This window comes from Ammodytes marinus, assembly GCF_949987685.1.
Source record: "Ammodytes marinus genome assembly, chromosome: 21".
NCBI classification, from domain to species: Eukaryota; Metazoa; Chordata; class Actinopteri; order Uranoscopiformes; family Ammodytidae; genus Ammodytes; species Ammodytes marinus.
This window is the reverse complement of record NC_137225.1, coordinates 18,381,529-18,404,149: the sequence shown is the minus strand read 5'-3', so window position 1 is coordinate 18,404,149 and position 22,621 is coordinate 18,381,529. Positions and strand designations below refer to the sequence as shown.

Here is a 22,621-nt window from a genome sequence, read left to right as displayed (position 1 = left end):
TCTGCGCTTGCAGGGGAAAAATAAAAAATAAAATAAAATAAAAACAGTTTTGCTCTAATTTAGCTACAGAGATTTGAGGTCAGAGCATGTGTCCTTGCAGCAGCGTAACAGGTCAAACAGGAGGAGGTTAGGAGTTGTTGTAGCTACAGTAATACACAGCTGTGCTGGCATCCGACAGCACTGATGATATGAGGCTCTCAGGTCCTTGCATGCCGGCCTCGTGTGGCGGCCCATACGCCAGGCCTGTCATGTCCGCACGCGCTGAGGAGGAACTCAAATACTGCTCAAACTCACTGCGGTCCACCTCGGCCAGCAGCTCTGAGTGGTGCATCTGCTCCACGCCTTCCCCAGAGGAGGAGTGAGGGTGGGAGTCAGGTGGTGGGGAGAGCTGTCCTGCCCCGCCGCCACCATGGTGCCTCTTGGGGTGACTGGGGCTGCAGTGCTGGGTGTAATACATGGCCAGAGGGTTGGGGCATCCCATGTAGGAAGGGGGAAGGTTGGAAGACTGAGGGGACTGCTCCTGAGCCGAGGCAGGGTGTCGGTGCAGGATGGAGTTACTGTGGTGGTTGGAGTGGGGGTCGTGGGGCTGGTATACCTCTGGCGCCTGCTGGGAGTGGTAAGCGTACGCAGACATCATGTGGCAGTCCTCTTGGGAATGCGGAGGGAAGAACATGGAGTCTGAGGTCTCCACGGCATCCAGGGGGGAGGTGTCGGGCGTGGGGAGGCTGTAGGATTCGTAAGAGGGCCCCCCCAGAGCCTGGGCGTCTCGGTAGTGGCTGAGGTGCTGCTGAGGGTGGAGCTGGAAGCCGTGCTCATGGGGGTAGCCCAGGCCCAGGCTCTCCACGCACACCCTGCCGTCGCCGGGCATGGACGGCGCCCCGTGATCAGACACGCCGTGCCCCAGAAATCCAGAGTCCAGCCTCTTAATCCTCTTCACCTGCTTCCGCCGCCGGGGCCGATACTTGTAGTTGGGGTGATCCTGCATGTGCTGAACCCGCAGCCGCTCGGCCTCCTCCACAAAGGGCTGCTTTTCGGTGACAGGAAGGGCTTTCCACGATTTCCCTGCAACAGGTCAAGAGGAGAGTGCACATCAATGATATGTCAGCAGATACTGTAGCCTAGTATACGTGCGGTCGAAACAAAAATAGCTTGTTGCCATTTTAGGGGGCTAGGGACAGGTTTTTGAGGTTACATGTGCAGCTTATAGCTCAGAGACAGGGACTTTTAATAACATAGGAACATCACCTGCTGCCTAAACAACCACTGCACTGATTAAGAAATGACTATACTCATTGTTGTTATAGCAGAATGCAAACGTGAAAATCAAATCATTTTAAGATGTTCAATAAAATGACTAATAATATTAATAATAATAAGACAAATAACATTGCAATCACTCTATAATAAGCAGTTCATATCAGGCAAATAGGTGAGTAACGTAAGATTTGAATAAAGTGTTCAATGACTTACCCAACATTTTGCTCAGCTCCGCGTTGTGCAGGTCCGGGTTTTGCTGCGCCAGTCTCTTGCGCTCATCTTTCGCCCAGACCATAAACGCGTTCATGGGCCGTCGGATCCGCGGCTCGCTCTTCCCGCGATTCTGGCTGCCGGAGCCAGAGGAGCACGGCTCGTTTTTCACTTTGGTGTCCCCGAGAGGACTGATAGGGTCGGCCCACTGGCAGTGTCCCATTCCAGGCATCATGACTGACATCGCACACCTTGCCTGGGTCTGATCGTCGCTGGCGTAACCCGCATCGGGACTACTCATCTCTGTCCAGCTGGGAGGGTTTGGAGAGCCACCGGACAGCTCGCAGTAAGATAAGACAACACACCGCTACTGATAGATGGGAAAGAAAGGAACTTGACAAGTTTTCTGGCTTTCAAAATAATTAGTCACATCCATCTAGGAGTCGCGTGTACTGAACGGTACCAACTACTCAACGCTGGATGTGAAGGCTGGTGCGCTATAAACTCGCAGGCAGCCAATCACCATGTGGTGGGAGTGCCCACTACTAGCAAGGTGTAAAAAAGTTTAGAGTACCCCGCCTCCGACCCTTGTATGTTAAGAGCTGAGACCCTGTGAGGAATAGAGAGAGACGCTGTGAGATGTTGAAATATAGATGAAAAATAGTAAATTATATGAATATATGCTCATGTGCACACAATTCGATGTTAATACATTTAACAGCGTCAGAGACCAGGCTTTAGTGCAATGTTCTGTTTTTGTTGGAAATGTGAATAGATATGTATATTTTTTCTGAAGTGAGGTGAAACTGCTAATCTTAAATCCACACTAACGTATATTTGGACAGCCCCAAAGTCCAGTTTTAATTCCCACCCTTGTATTAGACTGGCACTAATGCTCAGACATCAACGCAATTGATGGGTATTCTGTGTATTGGGAGGTTTAACTTTGTTAAAATCTTGAGGATCAGGTTTACGCGTGGAGTTAATGGCTCGCTCATTCGCAACTTTTACGCACGATCGTCTCGATGGAGACTTTTTCTTTGATTGCAGCCTAATGAGCCGCGCGGAACAAAGGGGCGGTAATTGATGATTTCAATGTCCCTAAAAAGCAAAATCGATATGAGTGGAAAAAGCCCAAATAAACAGCCATCACATAAGCGACTATAGGCCCCCGACACAAACACCTGTAGCATGTTGTGATACTTGAGCGTCTTTGTCTCAGGGTTTGACGTTCAAATGTCTAAACTGTCTCTCGAGCGGATACCCTGTCTTCAGCCGACTAGACGTCGGTCTGGGATGTTAATGACCCAAACAAACAGCTGATTGATTAAGTCGAGGGCTTAAAATTTATGAAGAGAACAGATCATGTCTGTGGGAAGAAAAAGCCAAATAACATAGAAAACTTATTTTTAAATGGATGACATAATACAGGGAAATAGTGGGAATGATGCCAAGTCTGTGATGGCTAAATATAAAACAATGTAAAATAACCAGAATGTAGGCCTATTTTTTTTTTTTTTTACATTATTTTTGTTTCTTAAGATTTAATTCCGAGCTATTATGCCTCTTTCAACAACTCACTCAAAGCTTAAAGGTGGAGTTCACCCTAAAATATCTGAACTATTAAGTCTCAATGCAATTACTTTCACCTCATCAGATGCTCATTCACTTCATTGTCTGAGTTAAAAAAGTTTCAATAAGACTAATTCACATCCAAAAATACCCCACCCTGATACTTGACAACATGAGGTGAAACGCTTCATTGAGCAACATTCATACATCACGACAGTACTTCAGACAGAAGTCAAATATAAACTTGATTGAACTCCAATTTACTCTTCAACACACGAGCTGGCTAATGAAATGTGTGAGAATGTGTTCCCTTGTTTTTGGAGCAGCTGTGCCGGAGCAGGACTGTTGATATGTTGAGGTGGGGGAAAGGTTAAAGCAACCTGTTGCACCTCAAATCTCTAGACTGAATGAAGCCCCCTGTTTGTGGTCAGAAATCCAAACATCATCCACAGGCTAGCGGGGGTTCTTATCTGAGCCAGCAGACCTCACCCTGACAGCTCTGTTGTTTAGAAGACTGTTCCCACCTCGTTTGTGGCTTACGGTCCTACTGACCCATCAAAAGGGGCTGACAGAAATATGAGAGATGCTTATGCAACCTTTTCATGGCCCCCAAGCAGACACAGAGCAGGGACTACACAGCACGCTGGGTGACCCTCTGGGGGTATTGGTGGGTGGGTGAAGGGGTGGGTGTGGGTTTTGGATTGGAGGTCCAGTCGAGCCGAGCGCTTTATGGGACAGGATCTGGACTGTAATACTGTCATCGTCTATTTTATCGCCGATGACCTGATAAGGTTCCCCCACCCACCCTCCTGCTCTGATCCTAAGGGAGCGGAGAAAGGGAGACTCTGTGTTGGCATGTGTGTCTCTGTGAGTGCGTGTGTCGAGATGGGTGTGGGTATGAGCGTGCCCTGCATGGCCTCCTCTTGCTCTTTCTCTCTTGCAGTGTGGGAGTGAAAAATCCTGGCTTTTGATGGGAGAAGTCATAAAGTCTGGAGTCATAGCCACATTTCCTCTACAAGGTGAGGTTCAGAGTCAACCCGGAGAGAGTGGAGGGGATGGGGGGGAGGTGACACGCCTTGTAGCCCCCCTCCCCATCCTCCTCCCTCCATTCCTCCACTAAGTCCCCCACCCCGTGCCTGGGGAGTCTGGGGCTGGGTGGGGGCCAGGGCTCCCGACGCCAGCCTCTGGGCTCTGCGCTCAGGGAGAGGTCACTTGGCTTGCTTACACAATGGCATTATCTCAGTTCCAGCCTCGGCTACTGCAGCGGTGAGCACTTCCTGTCCCTCTGCAAGCACTTCCTGTCCTTGGCGTAGCAGCACAAACTGTCCGCCTTCCAAGTGAGTTCAGAAACGCGGCTGAGCTTCTGGTCGCCAGTGCCGCTGTATAAATGTCTGTGGGTGGCTTTCTTGGGAATTGCACAATGTGTTTGCTGGCTCCTTTGTGCCGAGCTGTGAGGCACTGGTGTTAGTTTAAATCACAGGGACGGAAGGTATATATATGTTAGCACTCCGCAATGATCCCCTGAGCCGCTCGAGCTGCGAACGCCCGAGATTGAAAAGCCACAGAAGGGAAAAGTGTTCTGAGTTTAAACAATACTCTGCTAATGAGCTGCAAATGTTTGGGTATTCTGCCCTATTCTTAAAATCTATCTGTTATCTTATCTGTTATCTTATAATATATTCTTGTGTTTATGTCTATATTTATTATGTGTGTTGTATATGGACCATGAGTCTGCCAATAAAGTACTACTACTACTACTACTACTACTGTATCTCATATGAGAAGAATTGTTCTCTTTCTCTGTCTTATTTTTTCAATAATTAAAGGTAATTGGTTTGGTCAGACAAACCAACCAACTTTAAGATGTTAAGATCAAAATTTCCAAATAAACGTTGCAAACAACTTGAAGGTGCTGTAAGCAGAATGGTTCTTTTAGCTAACTTCCTGTCAGTTACTGCAGTTAGCAGTCCCCTCGCTCGTCCCTACGTCACCACATTAATGCACTGCGGTTATCAAGCAGCGAGTTATCTAGCATCATCTCAGATCCATAAGTGTGATAAAAACATGATAAAAACCATCGAAACAGACATTGGGAAGGATTTTTACCTGCTCTGCCATTGTAGGCGTATAAACATTCACCCATCTGTCGCTCTGGCGTGCACCGGCAGTGAGACCATGAGTGAGAAGGGTGTCGGTTTGTAGCGTTCTCTCTTGTGATTGGATAATAATTTCGGGAACCCCCAAAAAGTTTATTAGCCGATTACATGCAGAGCAGCTGACTGAGAAATCGGCTTTATGAAACGTGCACATTATGAAAGTGATCACTGTATGAATAAAGAGCGATTTAACACTTATATTAACATAAATAAACCGTTAACTTCACCTTTAAACCCCAACATTTACATTAGCACCTTATAAAGACTAAATGGCTAGCATGTTAGCAAACAATTACCTGTTGAAAAATGCACCAGATATGGAGCAACATTCACCTTAATCTGGAGTTGTGTGTCTTGCCACGTGATGCTAGTAAGTCAATAATTCTTTTTTTAGCTCTGTTTTTGGTCTCCACCAACTCCAGAGGGAAATATCTGTCTCTTTAGCTGCTAAATGCTCGACTATGTTCCTCAGCTAGTTGCCAACTGTGTTTATCTGCTGTGTGAATTTAGACAGGTATAGTGTATTGTGTATTTTCTAAACAGCTACCCTCGAGGGGAAACAACGCTGACGAAAGCAGTGAAACTCAATCAGAACAGAAACGTGGTGGGCCCTGAAAACCAAAACAATGAGCTTAAAGATGCTAAAATGCTACTAGAGCTGAGTTAGGTTATATTTATCTGTAGGGTCATCCATACAAGCTACTCCCTTCACATTACACACTTTACCCTTTGTTAATGTGCATTCATTCCATTTTAGGCAACTCAAGGGTTAAAGGGGTTCATTATTAAACAGTTTACTGTATATTCTTAGGTTTACCAGCCCTACTTCAAAACCCAGCTTGTAGTTAATTTGTCATGTATATTTTAGGCTATGATGCTGTTAAAGCTGGAAACTGAATTGGAAACCATACAGATCTGGACCCAAGTGTAAAGTGTGTAGACATCTGTCATTATCAGTGGTGAGATAGTGATTGTTTAGATAGTCTGATTAGACTATGACTTCCTCCCAACACCTGTTCTGGAGAGCAAGAGGTGTTTCAGGATGGGGGGAAGGGGCTTGTGAGGAGGAGAGAATGAAGAGGTTAAGGCAGGAAGCACAAAACAGGTGTGCAGCAGAGAAACAAGGAGGGAAAAAAAACATATTTTCCGAGATGATTCTTTAAATAGAAATCCCACCTTCTCCCCCCCGAAGCTGGAGCATTTCATGTTTTAACACGTAATAATGTCACTCTCTTACAACTACTTTCTCTTCTGTCGTCAGCTGTCAGTCAAACTCAACTGCAGAAACCTGTCCACGGGTTAGGGTTCTTCAGTAACCTGAAAATCACCCCATATGGATTGCAGATATGAGAGATCCTCCACAGGTGAAGGTGGTTAAATTATGCTCACGTAAAGGATGTGAGAGTCTATGTTGGGCCATGTTATTTTCCTAGGTCTCTCTTTGGTCACAAGAGAGTGGGGACTTGAAATTCTGTAAAACTTCTCCAAAGAAACTGATCATGCTGCCTCAATAATTGCCTCTTCTGCTCATGTGCACACACACAGATGTTTTTATGCATTATTGGTGGTATAGTCTTCCCCCTCCCCCAGGGGATTGCTGGGAAAGTTTCCTTGCCCGGGAGCACACACCCCAACCCTGCAGAAAGGGTAGCACTGGGATGTTGTCTGCCCCAGACAAGCGGGGACACAGAGGAAGCAGTCTCCACTCTCGTCTCATTGTTCTGGAGGCGTTAATCTGTCAGGGATCTGCTGGGAATCAGGTGGGAATCTACTCGGCCCTGTTGTGTTTATTGGCCAGTTCATTCCATGCAATGAGCACATTTTGATGGCGTCGCCCCGTACCCCCTATGCAGCACCATCCTGCCCCCACCTCATGAAGATGCTCTGATCTGAAAACTATTTCTTGTTTGTCTCTGCCGCTCGTTTTTTGGAGATGAGCACATCCGCCTTATCTTCTCTCATTCTCCGTCTGTTTTACTAAACTGAAGCCTGGGTCCAAGACAGATCTTAAATATGCCTTTAGTCATGCTAACATGAGGATGTTTGGAAACTTTTCACCACAAGTTGTGGTGACCTCTGGGTTTTGCGCACTGCCAGGGGTCAGCCAACAATAAAACGGAAGCAACAAGTAAAATAATCAAAGTCTCTTTCCTGAGAACATCCACAGTGCTGTCGTTACACTCAGGCAACTTAGAGGATACAGCATTTCAAAATTATAAAGTCAAGGTTCTCGTGTTAGGCTTTGAATCAGTGATGCACATTTATAAAGGTAGGCTTTTGTATTTATATTTCTCTGTTTCATAAACATTCAAAAGTTCCCCCTTGCAGGAGGTTTAGCCTGAACTAAGCTAGGTTAAACATCTTTGGCCTTAGCTTCACATTTAACTCACAGTTTCTCAAAATGTCAAACAATGGCTTGAACCAATCGGACAGATTAGCCCATTAACTATTGGTATCACTGAACTAAATTACTGTCTTTGACCATAACACATACAAAAGTGTAAGTATAAAATAATATCAAGTAAATAAGTCAAAGGTTAACTGTGATGGGTGTTTACAATGAACCCCTTATGTCATCACTTTTATTTTTTCTTAATTAACATGTAACCTTGTTGTGCTGCAGTCGTGTACAGTGTTATTATAACCAATAGAGACAATAGCTATGTTCCTTTTACACTAAGCCACCCCCTGACTCTCACTCGTCTGTTCCCACTTCTTTATAGCAGCACCACAGGGAGTAAAAAAAATCTATTAACAGAGCGTCTTGATTGATTGATGAATCACCATTAGTGAGCAGGGAAAAGGGAAAACCCAGGTTTCCTTATTGAAACCAACAAGGAGGTCAGCCACACGGGAGAGCGGGCGCTTTCATCTCTTCACTTTTACTCGCCCGACCCTAATCCTCCCCACCGGCGACCAGCACATTGTCCTGACGGAGGCTAATTGAGACCCGTGTTTATCATTTTTATGACTTTATCCATGAAGACAGAGGTACGCTGGGCTTCCTGTTCCACAGGTTCCTTGACAGACCCGTCGCATTATTAGGGTCAACCTCAGCCTCGATCTCGCCACGGCATTGTTCCCACTGGTGCTAAGACCATTCCCAAACTGATAAGAGTTTGTCTATTTTGGGTCTATCTTTTTTTTCTCTTTTTTGTCCTTGACACATGAGTATGAGCCTGAAATAACTTCTTCAAGTTCTTATAAAAGATAACAATATCAGAAAACATCAGAAAATGAACTGCAGTCATGGAATAAGCCCATTTTTTAAATATATATATATATTTTTCATAAAAGGCTTGACATTTCACTCCTTAACAATAACTAGCTCACTCAACAATAGGCTACTATCAACCATAACAATACACCAAAGTTATTTTTCTTATTTGCATCGCTCACACAGTTCCCGCACTCACTCTTGGCTTTGTATGGGAGAAATAGGAATTGCATCATAAGTATCGGTGAGAAAACAAATGATAGATGATGTCAAAGGGGTATTATTGTTTCCCTGACAGCCACCAGCCACATAAATACTGCTCTCCTCAACTTGACCTGCCTTTGACCCCTCCGCCCCAAAGAAGTCCCTCAATTCATCAACAACAGGACGATGCAGGTTGAAGAGATTGCACTTTTCAAGCCAAAGTGCATGGAAATCAGAAAAAAATCTATACTTTAAGAAATCAGTGTTTGATGGGTTAATTACTGATCTATCTCTCCAGAGACACTTTTTGGAAATGAGGGTTAGAGACAGTGATGTCTTTGTATATGACAATCAGGGTGTGAATTGATCCCTCGGCCGCTCAAACACTACCGAATCCTTTCATGTGTGGCCTTTGCCTTGTTGAGGCGCTAGAGCGTCACCGAGGAACAAAACGGAGATACCCCCGATGGTGCTAACAGGACGCCGCGACGGTCTCAAGGTGACCAATGCCGATCAATAGTAACGTGTGTGATCAGTGGCATCGCACCCGGCAAGAATCTGGATCAATACAGGTAAGCAAGGGAGCTGCAGAGACACAAGATAAGAGAGCAGCTACCGGCTTCTGAAACTATATACCGAGCTGTGGCTGGAAACAAAATCATGAGGCTAGTAGGCCTGGAGTTTTTATAATATTTTATTTTTTCTCACAGTGAATTAATGCACCGTCATTTCTAGAGATTTACAGAACAAATACTCCAAAAGTCAAGGCTGGAACTTCCTCATAGATGCAGCAACTTCTCCTTTAACGGATTGCGGTTGAAAAGCTCCTTAAAACAGTTTTTCCCACATCACACATGCTTTTCACACTACCTATTGATGATGAAATCCTTGTGTAAAATCTTGCTATCTGCACAAAGTGAACTGTGGACATTTTAAAAAGCACAAAAGACAAGTGTTTATTTGTCCCCAGTGCAGATGCATAAGACAGTGCGGTGCTCTCTCTGCAAACACCGTTGTCCTTTAGTGTGCTGAAGTGAGAGAAATGGCTGAGGAATGCACTGCTTGTTGTTTTCACACAGCTGTGGTTTTATGGAGGAAATGCACTGTGTGTGTGAGGGCTTCCTCCCTGCGTTGTTCCCTTTACACTTACGCTGTATAGAAAATGAGCAGCACTGATAGGAAGAACCAACACACCTTTTAATCACATTCACACATAACTTCTTGTCAAATTCTTTCGTCAGGATAAACAACAAACAAATTGAATTAACTACATTACAAGATGGATATGTGTCAAGTTAACGCTGGGGAAAGGGGATAAAACTTCCTCAGGTGTGAATAATCTGCCTTCACCTTTTTTTTTCCTAAATGTCCTTTTTTAAGAGCTGTTATTAACATGTATCCTATGATTGTATTCTGATGAAACCTTCTGGCTGTTCTGACTCCAATCAGTCATGTCACAGAGAAATGTTCACCATGAGAGCATTTTATCAATACATTATCTCACATATCTGGCCTATCTTACACTTCAAGGAGTTCCTGTGTTTGACTAAACCTCTCAGTGTCATGGGTTCACCTGATGGAGATTATCTCCTCAGTTCATTTACACACAATGGTCTGGATCATCAATATCTACTTGCTCCCTATACCTAGAGGCTGTGCTGCACCAAAGCCTGCACCACAGCCTCAATATAATTATAATAAACATTTAAGGAAATATGCCAATATAAATATTCAAGTAAGATGGAAGATTTAGAACCAGATTTAGAACCAGTGCATGATGAAGCTTCAGCCAGTAGCTGGTTAGCTTAGCTTAGCATAAAGATTTGAAACCGGTGGAAACCGCTAGCAGGGCTCTGTTCCAAGGTAACATAATGCAGCCATGGACTTTTAATGGAGAGTTAAAAGTATACTTAAACACAACTTCAAGTGAATAAATGTGTTGCTCTCTGTCTGTTGAAAATGTAAATAGGCAATAGTTTGCAAACATTGGCCATAAAAATACCCAATTAGTTCACAAAATCCCATTCATGCAGATTTGCTTGTCTTCAATTTACAGCATCAGTTTCATATTTGTCTGTTAAATATGAAACTTGACAGCTGACAGCGGGTTAGCTTAAAACCACAAATCTTTGTTTATTGAACTTCCGTTATTGTGCGGATTAAACAAACCAGATAATTTGTGATCTTTAAAGTTACTGGCTCGTGGATTTTGTTACCTTTGGAAGAATTTTTTTTTTAAATTATTTTCTTTATGCTAAGCTAACTAGCTGATGATGGTTGTTTCATATTTACTGTAAAAAGCGGTATCGATCTTCCAATGTTACTCTTCCATAAAAAAGCTGAAAATTACAAACTACTCTTAAAAGTACTGTATTTGCTTGAGGGCAAAAATCTGTAAGAATAGTTTAGAATAAACCAGGCTATTTTCTAAAATATGAGCTCTTGGTTATGTGTTTAACTTCCAATCACATTTCAGCAATCAATGTCAGCTGATCAACACCCCTCCTGTGTTTATTTCTATGTGATAACATGGGAAAAAAGCTCACATCAGGAAACTCGGTGTGGGGGGAAAGTCCCTCCTGATATCATCACTAACTGCATTCACACAAAAGCAAAAGCCTGACGCTACCTATACTTACATGCTGCAGCGTGTGAAACAATGGAAGCCCAAGAGGACGCTCTCTGTCCGCAGCTGAAAAATGGCTTCCAGATATTCTGATCGATGCCCTTAGTGCACACTTTGGACTTTGCAGTAATTGTTGCATTCTGTGCAGCAGCGCAGGTTCAGTTTTTCTGGCGCGATACCATCCAAAACATGTGTTATCGCTGCAGGCTGTAGAGTATGGGGCTTTATCAGATGGCCTTGTGGCCTTACAATAACACTGGCTCTATCGTGCCTTAGCAGACCTGTATCTGGCAGTGGTGTCACAGAACAACAATAAATACAGCCTGCAAGCCATGCTCATAATGTTACTCAAGATGCTATAGTTTGGGTACATTTATAAAATCTGAGATGATGAGATGTTGACCAAATACACAAAACTGAAGAGGTAAAAGAGAGAGTATGATCATCTATATTTACTGAGTAATGATGGCAACAGATATTAGGAAATCTTCTTAAAATCATTCTGCACATTTAAAAAAAAAGTTGTAATGTATTTATTTAGATTTTTACCACTAACCAGACTTTACAGCCTTCATGCGATCTGCTGCCGCTGTATTATAAGGCTCTAGATTTACAGAGTAAATCAAAGCAGACGATTTCCTCATCCCGGAGGAAAACCCCTCGGAGGAGAATGAGTTGATAATGTCCCAGTGTGCCCACGGCTTCCTCTCAGATAAATAAATACATAAATAAAAACACGCCTGGCCACTTCATCTTTATTGTTCCTCTGTAGGCTGTGAAGTAGAGGCTATATTGTTTATAATAAATAAGTCCATTAACAGATTTGGCCCAGGTGGGTGACAGGCCACCCCCCCCCCCCCCCCTGAGGCACCTAGACCTCGGCGGGGGCCAGAATACTTCCATTTAAGGCAGTGATGGACACGGAAAAGAGGGACTACAGGGGTTAGTGTTGGTTTGACTGGGCCGAGGCTGTCACGTTTTCTGGAGTGATAAGAGCCGGAGCAGGAAGCTGCGAGAGGGCAGGAAGGAAGAGAGCTTAGGTCTGGAAGGAGAGAGGGGAGCGGTGGAGACGGAGGATGAGGGCAAAAAGAGATGTGGTGCAGCAAAACAAGACATTTTTAAAAAGTCCCAAAAGTTTGCCAAGGAAATGCAACAAATCTTATATGCATACAGCTGTGCATGGTCAATATGCTGTCTGCACAGGGTTTCATGCATGTAGGAGGGAGGGGGTGGGGGGTGAGCTCTGCTGGGAAACGCAGAGGGAACCTGGGGTCCAGGGGGAAGTGAGTGGATGACTAAATTTGGTCTGAAAGGCCACACTAACATACACCTGCTTCCCGCAATCAAACAGGCCACACAATGATGACGATATCAAGCATCAGGCTTTTGTCTGTTAACACCAGACCCCGGCAGCAGTAAAAAGCGAGAAGAAAAACGCAGATCTGATGCTTTCTCCATGTCTGCTCAAACAGTTATGGTTCAAAATTAAAGGGTTGAAAGAAAGCAAGTGGAGCTCAAAGGGTTTCTCGTGCATGAGCAGGCATGCAGATTCATGCAGTTTTTTTTTTTTTGCTGTAGTTTCATTGATAATCTCGTTCCTTTGATACTGAACTCAAGGGGAGCAGTGGTGAATAAGCCCCCTGTCTTCTATAGTTGCACATTTAGTTGTGTGTTTGTGTATGTATGTGTGTGTGTGTGTATGTGTGTGTGTGTGTGTGTGTGTGTGTGTGTGTGTGTGTGTGTGTGTGTGTGTGTGTGTGTGTGTGTGTGTGTGTGTGTGTGTGTGTAATGCAAGAACCCATAATAATAATTTAAAAAAATACTAATAAAATGCACCACCTTTGATTTTAGCTGCATTTGTTGAAGGGAAAATGCAGGCCTATTATGAAGAAAAAAAAATACAGAGAAAAGAGAAAAATCGGACTTTCATCAGATGTGTCACTAAAACGAGAAAGAAAGGGAAACATTTTCTTGTTTTGTTTTTGGGCTTCATGCGGGGGTTAGAAGTCTTGCTAATAAAAGTGCCACTTAGCTTAGTTTAGCATAAAGAGGGCAAACAGGAGCAGGACTACTAGCATGCTCTGTTTGAAGGTTACAAAGTCCACTTCTAAAGTTCACTAATTGACATGTAACATCATCTTTGCTAAATCTCTACAACAACAAAAAAACACAATGTAAATACAATGATTTTTGGATTTCTTTGGTGTAACTATGCCAGGCCAAAAGAAAGTCCAGAACATAAGGGCCCCTATAAAACCACAACAAAATACTGACCTAAATACAACTACAGTACACACATGCAAGCACCCCAAAAATCAGATTGTCAGCATCAAGTGTCTCCATTTTCTTGGCCCTAACTTCAAATGGGAGCTCGGCTAAAAGCATCGGCCTGCCTGGCCTGACAACAACAGTTGGTTCGGCTGAGGTTTCAATTCTTCAAAGGTGGGACACGCAATCTGAGTTTTATACTTGGCTCCAAGTTCACCATTCGTCATGTGAGAACTCCCAGGTGAAAATATATCAGCAGCACAGTGCCAACCACTCACTCATCTTCTCCCCCCTTTTTTTAATCAATCTGTTCATACTAAAAAGGATTTCTCTATTTTGAGATTTTTAATCCCAGTGTCTGAGTTAATCTCTGAAACTCAGGGATTGGAGGAGGGGACGGACAAGGGGCATCAAAGCCACTCAACTTCAGCCCCTGCTCTCACATTTACACCCACATAGCACCAAGGCAACCAATGGATCGCGCTCTCGTAAAGCCCTCTCTGCAAAATTAATTTTCTGGGGCTCGGCGCTTGGTCATGTAGGTCATATAGTCGGCGCTGGTTTTGGTCGATTTCCAGGCATTTTGTAAATCAGATTAAAACACGGAGGGAAACAAGTGTAGAAGATGGTCAAGCCTCTGTCAAGGTTTGTGTTTAAGAGCTACAGAGCAACTGGTTTAACCTTTAGTCCTAAACCGTGTAGTGAGAACTGTATATGTGCAGTATTCTTCATATTGCGGAGTTTTAAGGGAAATACATTAATGTAACCTTATATTCACCCAGAGGTTCTGCTTTTCTGTGTTTTACAGATGCTTTTATGAACTCTGGCCGGTTTGCACAGTCAGTACAACAGATAGAGCCCTCCACTGGAACTCAGAGGAACTACACACCAAACATGACAGTCTTACTGCTCAGTCCTCATGATGACTCCTAATAATACAGCATGCAGGAGGCAGCAATCACTTAAACTGAGTCTAACATTTGTATGTAAAATTTCCCTTACAGAAAAAAATCTAGATTGTTTCTGTCAAAAATAAAATATTAGATATAACTTTTCCTTATTGGCATTCCGAATGGTGAGTAATTTCCCAAATTATATGTATATGTATATGTACAATATGTATACTTTTTAAAAACCTTTTAACTCTTTTCAATCTGTTATTAAATTGTTCCAATATTCGCTGTATTTAATTAAATGCCTGAGCTACTGTACATTAATTGTCAGTGCTCATTGTGTTATTTTTAATTCATAATTATGTCATGATTTTAGATTGTGTTGGTTGTGTTTGAAATGGCGTTTTTTTTTAAATACCTTTTTTTCCCCGGACAGAGCCAGAGAGTCTAGCCTCCACTTGCCCTCGGAGGTCTTTATTAGAGGTCTATTACTGTAAAGCTACTATCAGCTATTAGGGGAGGGGGGTTCTCCCTGGCTGCCACTAAGCAGTAAATAAATATGAGCCTATTGTATTCTTGTTGCCTCACTGTCCTTGCTCTTCCATGCTGAGTAAACGCTCACATACAATGGGAGGCCGGCCTGCCTTGTCATTCCTGCTCCCCCTTGATTGCTCTTGGAGGTCCTCTGCCTGGGAACGTGGCAGCAGAGGAAGGAGGAAGCAATGAAGAGGGGGATCTGTGAGAATATTTCATTGTACTGCATCCCACATAAATATAATTATGATCTAATCATGAAAGTTTTTTGGTTGATAGCAGCAGTGCAAAGTTACTGATGACATTTAAGTAAAGCACTGTATTGAGGCACTTAATTTACTTTAATTCAATTTTCTGAGCAATTTTCAATCTAAAGTAATTTTGGTATAAGTACCTCAAAACAATGCAGTTCAAAACAATTTACGTTAATGTACTCAGTAACATTGCATCTCCGCTATCAACCAGAACACGTTTATGATCAGATCGCTATAATAAGGATAAGGATAATGCTGGATCCAGCATTCACGCCAATAATACATATCTGGGATGCAGCACGGTGAAACAAACAAACTACGAGCTGTTGTTGTGCAGCAGAGTAAGTCATTTGTGTGAAGGTGTGTTGTAATTGGAAAGATAAAAGCGAGAAATTGAAAGTTTTCTGGCCACCTCAGGCTGCCTTCCTCTGCAGTTTCTCCACAGGAAGACACTGACAGGGCTACAGTTCCTTGCATGGAAGCAGGAGGGAGGCCTTGAGCGAGAAGGGGTGCGTAGAGTTTGCCCCCATGGGACAGCATTATTCAGGCCAGCCCTTGCCCCCCTGAGCCCAGACAGTACCAGGCACAGGCGGGTTTGCTCCCGTCCTGTAATCACCGATGACATACACAGAGTAGTTTTCCAGATCGTTTTTCCTGTCCTTCCAGCTGCGAGTGGGGCAAACAGCACAGGAAGAATAACACAAGTTGCAGGCCAGGCTCAGGGAATGTGGCCTTAACAAACACAGCACAAATAGTTAAAAGGCACACTGCCCTCCTCCTGAGAGCCTCGGAGAGAGGGAAGTGAGGCTACGTCCTGAGAGAAGGTCCAACCTTCCTCAACACCCACACACTCAACAATAACCTGCCAATCAAACCACACACTGTTTACTCTGAGCTACCTGCCAGAGCGCAAGCCTCGAATCAAGACCACTTTTTCTGACATGTTATCTGGTGTGTATTTAGACCTATATTTAATCTTCATCTTCTGGGTGTTGAATCAGCTTTTTCCTGTTAATCTTAATATCTTGCAAGGACACCTTTAACCTGTGCTTAATAAGAAGGATAATAATAATAATACATCCATAGACACCCAAGAACTTTAACAAGTAACATCAGTGTGAGTAGTTTGAAAAAAAGTACATCCATGTCATCTTCGGGACTCCGTACAATAGTGTTGACCAGTAACATAGTATGGGGCTTTGTTTCTATGGGTTGATAGAAACGTTTTTGTCTCATTTAGTTGGGGATGAAGATCAATTTTATAGACGGGACTAAAGGTGAATTAGGCATACTTTGCTTAATTTGTTCTGTTCTTAAATGCCTTCTTCTTAAGTCTTAAGTTCTTAAATCTTAAATCTTGTTTGTGCCATAATTTTGACCTCATAATGTCGCTGTAGCTTTGACTAGAGACCGGCCACCTGCAAACACATCATCACTCCACACTCCTAATTCCCATCCTCTTTAACATGTTCTAACTTATTTAAACAAAGCTTATGACCCTCAGGACACATTTCATATGTCTACTGATTGTGAGAAGATGATCATTGTCAAGCTGAGAAAGCATTTAAAACTAGAGGCAAGAAAAAACATGATTTCATCCAAATAGACGTTCTTTCCTGCTTTCCCATCATGTTAACCATCTCATGACCCCGCAGATAAATCCTGAGGAGACTAGATGTCAAATTCCAGCTTTTCCCCACCGTAACCACCACATCAGAGCATTATAACCAAAGTGATTTTTACAGCAGCAGCTTAGCACACAATGTGTTGCCCCTCAGGTGTTAGTACCAGCCTGCTGCATGCACACAGTCCACTCACTACCTGCTGGGGGGCCTGGTGAGCTGTTAGGCTTTTTCACGCCACTAAGTCAATTAGCAGAGGTGTTAAAGACACAACGTCAACACAAACTTAACAGGTGCCCACTGACACGCCAGAGGAAGCTTGAGGAAGACAGTGACTGACGGGATAATGGATCCACTGTAACCTGTCATTGTATGGAGATGATATTTAGCAGACATGCACTTTCTCACATTACATGCAAATTTGAAACCGCTGCATACAGATATAGTTTTTGCATAACTCACAGTTATTTTCACCTCTTTGACGAACACACGCAAATACAACGTTTTAACTTAACTATAACATAAAATTGCTTTAACAAGTATAGATTCACTGATTCTTGAGAACCGGGACAAAAGGCCGTCTTCCATATGTAACTGCTGTTATGTTTAAAACTAAAAATATTTAAGATTGTAGATGTTATTGGGGATTAAGAATAGAATGTCTGGAGCACAATTATCCCCTTAAATTTAATTTTATCATTATTATGTCAATATATGACACTTGTTATCTTCTCACAACGTCCAAAACAGTGTGTCCTCAGAGAAGGTTTCAATCTTTCATATGCAATAAAACCTATTAAAAATGTACTTTGATGATTAAAAATAGCTTTTTTTATCTGATAAGTGTTGTAGTTTTAGAATATTTTACATTCCGAATCTTGAAAGTCCTGTGTCACAACCATGATATGTCAACACCGACTTAAAATTTCCGAAGAAGTTATTTGACATTTTTTGATAATTTTATTTCCTGAAGTAGTTCATACTAGCACCTAACATCAACAGAAAAACCAAATGGCTACTAGATAAATTCCATTTGTTATGTTTAAGAAACGTTAAATATGTCAACACCGTCAGACAGGAAATCTGACGGAGTTGACATCTGACGGTGGTGATAGGCCAATGACGGTAAATAAAACAAAAGCTGGGAGGTTGTGTCAAAGCTTAGCTCAGTAGCTTAGTATATGTTGGATACATACATGTAATTCAATTTGCCGAAACATAGGGTTTGTATTTTTTCAACATTGCACCCTGTTTTGTCCCACTTCTCAAGAATCACTGGATTAATACAATAATGGCGTGCATGGGGATGTAATAAGTGTTATATTTGGCATGTAAAGAGTGTTGATGGTAGAAGTGTAAGGATTGGATTAAAGAGCATGTTTATCTGCTCTAAACTGCAATGGTTCGGCTAATTGGCTTACAACCTACAGTACAGTAAAGTGAGCCAAGCATTACTTCCGAGGTCATTTTAAAATAAGTCAGATAAAAACATTTAAAAGTCAGTAGAAAATATAAATTTTCATCCAGATCATGAGGGTAACGTTATCTTAAATAGCTATATAGAGCTAACGAAAACGGTTGGCATTTTAGCTGTAATCCATGGCTGCTGGATGGAAATGAGGAGCTGCTTTTGTTAGATTTCTTTATTTAAAAGGGACAGCACACATTAATAAACATGAGCACCAAAGTTCAACATGTAACATGTTTGTCAACCTATGTCTGAAGGATGCATTGTTTCAAATTAATTTAGAATATTAAGTTTGCCAGTGTTATTAATGTAATCTTTATGTGTGTTGTATGAGAAGAGAACGCTTAAAAGGATAGCAACAAAAGACACACAGGGTCTCAACAATGTATCAAAAATGCAAACGAGTGCAAAGTAAATATAAACTATTTGAATTCCTGGTAATGACTCTGCTGTTGTATTCCAGTGAAAACGGTGGTGAACAGTAACGGACATGCACTTTGACAAAGATTAAAACACAATTTTGTAGGCAGACTGAAATAGTTTTGAGAAGTGATGCTCAGTGAGGTATCCGGAATGATCATTTAGTTATGCTCACTCTCATATCACTCATATCACACACACACACACACACACACACACACACACACACACACACACACACACACACACACACACACACACACACACACACACACACACACACACACACACACACACACACCAGATACACTCATTGGCATACTCGCCAGCTGAGTCATAGAGCACCAGGAGACACTGAGGAAGAAGCTGTGACGTTATTTCCACACAAAATAATCTGGGAGGAATGACTCTGAACAACACGCCACATTTCATTCAGTTGAAGGTAGCCTGTTTCATATTAAAACACCTCCACACATGTACAGTACATAAACATCATAATGGATCATAAAAGCCTATATGTCTAAAGATTGAGATAAGAAAACAGGCCAGAGACAAACAAACCCTTTGAGGATTGTGTATGTGTTAATCATCCCCTGAGTGTTTGTTGACAAGCGTTAGTGTCTTTGCCAAGAGACTCTGATAGAGTATTGTATCGGCCCAGCAGGTTGCGGGGACACACCCAGCAGCTCCATTCTCCTCAGTGTGTCTGTCCGACCCTGCTACAGTAATCATGTGTCTGGCCGTCACCGACCGTCTGTCTCTTGTCATAATAAACACAAACAGTTGCTCTTTGTGACTTTATGCACATCAGAATGAAACCCCATCCGTCTCATTTACCACAAAAGACATTGAAGGGTTATTTCACCCAATTAAATTTCCATACATGCAGATGGTTGTCGGTATTATGTGGACATTATTATACAGTAAATTAAACAAACCAGCAGCATATAAAGTAGTGGAATTAGCTCCAACTACACAAGTGAAATGTATACAAAAATAATATTAAATTATATGAAATAGTTTGATATTCACAGGGGCGATGTGAATACTGTGCCCATAGAGTTAGATTGTAATAGTAATATAAAAGTGTTTTTGGAAAGATAAGTGCAGCCACATTTTGTGATGTAAGCACCACAAAAACAAAATGACAGATTGCAGAAATTTAAGAGGCATATATTTCAAACTGAGGTCAAACAAAACCAGAAGAGGTAGTAGAAAAACTCTGACCCTTTAAGTGTCCTTGAGCAACACTACAGTCTGCACATCCAGGTCTGAAGTAACACAACTTCTAAGATGCAAAACCTGTGAGACACACAGATGAAACTGCTGATGAGGTTATCGTAATCTGATAGGCCCTATTAGTGCTTGATAAGAGGTTGAGGAGACATAATGAAGTGATCAGACGGACGCTTTGAATTGAACCAGAAACTCCTTCTCTTTTTATGAGCTTCATGGGAATGTCTGAAGGTTTTATTTTATTGAAATGACATTTTCCAGACTCAGAAGGTAAACACTGAAATCTTCTCTCTATGCATTATTATTTCTAAATAAGAAACTGTCGAGTGTCTCACTTCAGGGCTCTTCCTGTTTGGAGCTTCCTCCTCAGCCCCAGACAGAGCAGACGTTCCCTGCAGGATAATAATACTTGGATGAGCATTATCTGCAGACAGCAGCCTCGAACATTTACCAAAACTGCACTCAGGACAGGAAGCTATTGATGACAAGAAACAACCTAATTATGGCATACACAAAATCTCAAATATGTAACAGGTAAGTGAGCTCAAATCTATTTTTGGCGTTAATATAAACCCCAAGTATTTGTCATGTCAATATTGGACATACAGAGATGACATATTTACATATTTAATCTCTAACGAGGAAAGTATTTCATGGACCAGAGGAATGTTTCCTTCTGAATTTCAGCGTGTTTGACAAGTTGAGATTCTTCACATTCTTTGTGATAAGCACAATCCAGCCTCTGTGAGCTTTGCTGCACATTTCTGATACAGACGTCCATTCCTGGAATGATCACAGAAATAACTCTGTAGGAGACGACATAACTTTGTCCAAGAAAAACCTGTTTAATCTAGGAACGGTTTATCATTTGGTTGCAGTCATTTTTCTGAAAATAACTGAGGAGTGACCGGAGAACATGTGGTTTTGTTTGTTAGTGACAAATGACATCTTGGCCACTATAGTGACGCTGAATAAAAGTTCAAAGAGGACGTTTTGCATTACTGAAGGAAATACCACCTCAACACACGTTTACTGCAAAAAGACAGATCAGCTTTCAGTTGTTTTTATATACTCTCATAAACCAGAAGCTTGTTAAGACACATCCTTATAAATATTTGATGTTTTTTAAATGCAACAAAAGATATCTGATTTGTCCAGCTGCCATTTCCATCATTGTTTATCGCTGATGATATTTTCACCTGAAACACTGATATCATCCCGTTGTTTTTCCTTCAGGAAGTTCCTGCAACTGGTCATTAATTGTTGCTTAGGGGCCGAAGTTTGAGAAAAACAACAAGTTGAACTAACAGCTTTGGGTTCAAGTCACTAAAGGAAGGGGGAAAAAACAAGGACCGCTTCTTACACACACACACACACACACACACACACACACACACAAACCGGTGATATTTCCACATTATCATCATCATTATGTGTATTTCGCATTATTATTTTGCACTGCAGAACATTCCTGCGTTGCACATCGCAGCGTGTTTTGCAACACTGCCATGGGAATTGATCTGACGTCAGATTTTCTTCCGCTTATTCAGGTGGTCGTCGGAATTGCAGCAGCTTTTCACTTTCCTAATCAGCTCCTCTGCTCTCAGGTCAGCCTTCCCTCGGCCGCTCGCTGCTCATCCATTTCCTCCCAACACCTCCACATCTGGATTCCGTCACTGGTGAATAACACTTCCCTCTCTGCAGACTCATTTCCAAAAATGCTGCTTACGACCGTCCCCTCAACTGTTTGGTGGAGCCCACTTAAAGACATCTCTTGCAACCAAAAAAGTTTGCCAAGATGCTCTGAAGTATTCAGATGGCCTCCTTCCAAGAAGTTAAATACAGTCTGTGTATGATTTAGTTTAGTTTCAGAGGCTTTAATGACCAGTTTTTGTGAATGCTGAATATTTCCATTGAATACAAAAGTTTTTGATAATAAATTGTTGCCAGTGCAATAAAAACAAATGTTGTTCCCCTTTCTATTTGTTAAAACATAATAAATCAGTCATTTTTATGCAGAATTTTAAGATACTGTAAATGAAACCTCTAATATTAGCAACAATCAGTACATAAAAAGATGTAATAACAATAACACATGTGGACAGACCGTGTGATCTACCCAAAGGGTGTGTCTACATTGAAGTATGGGAAATACATATTGTTTGACGTCAGCAATTATTTATAGAAAGAAGAGGATCCATCAGACGAAAAACATTTGAGCAGGTCTGAATTTAGTTTTTACATGACCATTCACTATTTTTTATTTTAAGCAATTAGCTTTTGACAATCACTTTAAAAGATTCCTAAAATTATAAACTCGGACTGTTATTTCACTTGAATCGATGCAATTCTTTAAACATGTACTTTAGTGTCAAAAGATCAGTCTCATAATTACACATCTATGTGATCAGTAGAACATGCTTTTAGTTGTTGATGTTGTAGGCGTCCAAAGAAAGTAAGAATTGCTAAATATTAAAATTTTTCTTTTAAGCTTGTGGAAGCATAAACGGTTTTGTCAATGCAGCACCTAATGCGTCGCAGGGCCTCAATCTCATATCTGTCCAGGACAGAATTCGACCTCGAAGCCCTGACACAGAAAATACGGAGCAGGGAAGTAAACATTTTGCTAAATCGGTAAACATTTGGCAGCCAAAGTTGAGTGAGTTTGGAGATATGTCGATTTT

The 22,621-nt window shown here is 42.0% G+C and overlaps 1 protein-coding gene across 1 annotated transcript; it reads right to left on the bottom strand.

Annotated features, from left to right (window-relative positions):
* Positions 1-1,919, bottom strand: sox17 (SRY-box transcription factor 17). The gene is made up of 2 exons (XM_080050629.1): positions 1,471-1,919; positions 1-1,062 (listed from the first exon to the last, which is right to left on the bottom strand). The coding sequence occupies exons 1-2, from the start codon at positions 1,766-1,768 to the stop codon at positions 128-130; spliced, it is 1,233 nt and encodes a 410-aa protein (XP_079906755.1). The 5' UTR covers positions 1,769-1,919; the 3' UTR covers positions 1-127.
* Between the last annotated feature and the right edge of the window lie 20,702 nt (positions 1,920-22,621).

Coding starts and splice junctions, on each gene's coding strand:
- sox17 (XM_080050629.1), bottom strand. CDS start 1,768: ATGAGTAGTCCCGATGCGGGTTACGCCAGCGACGATCAGACCCAGGCA. Junction 1,063..1,470: donor GGAGCTGAGCAAAATGTTGG/GTAAGTCATTGA, acceptor GACCTGTTGCAG/GGAAATCGTGGAAAGCCCTT.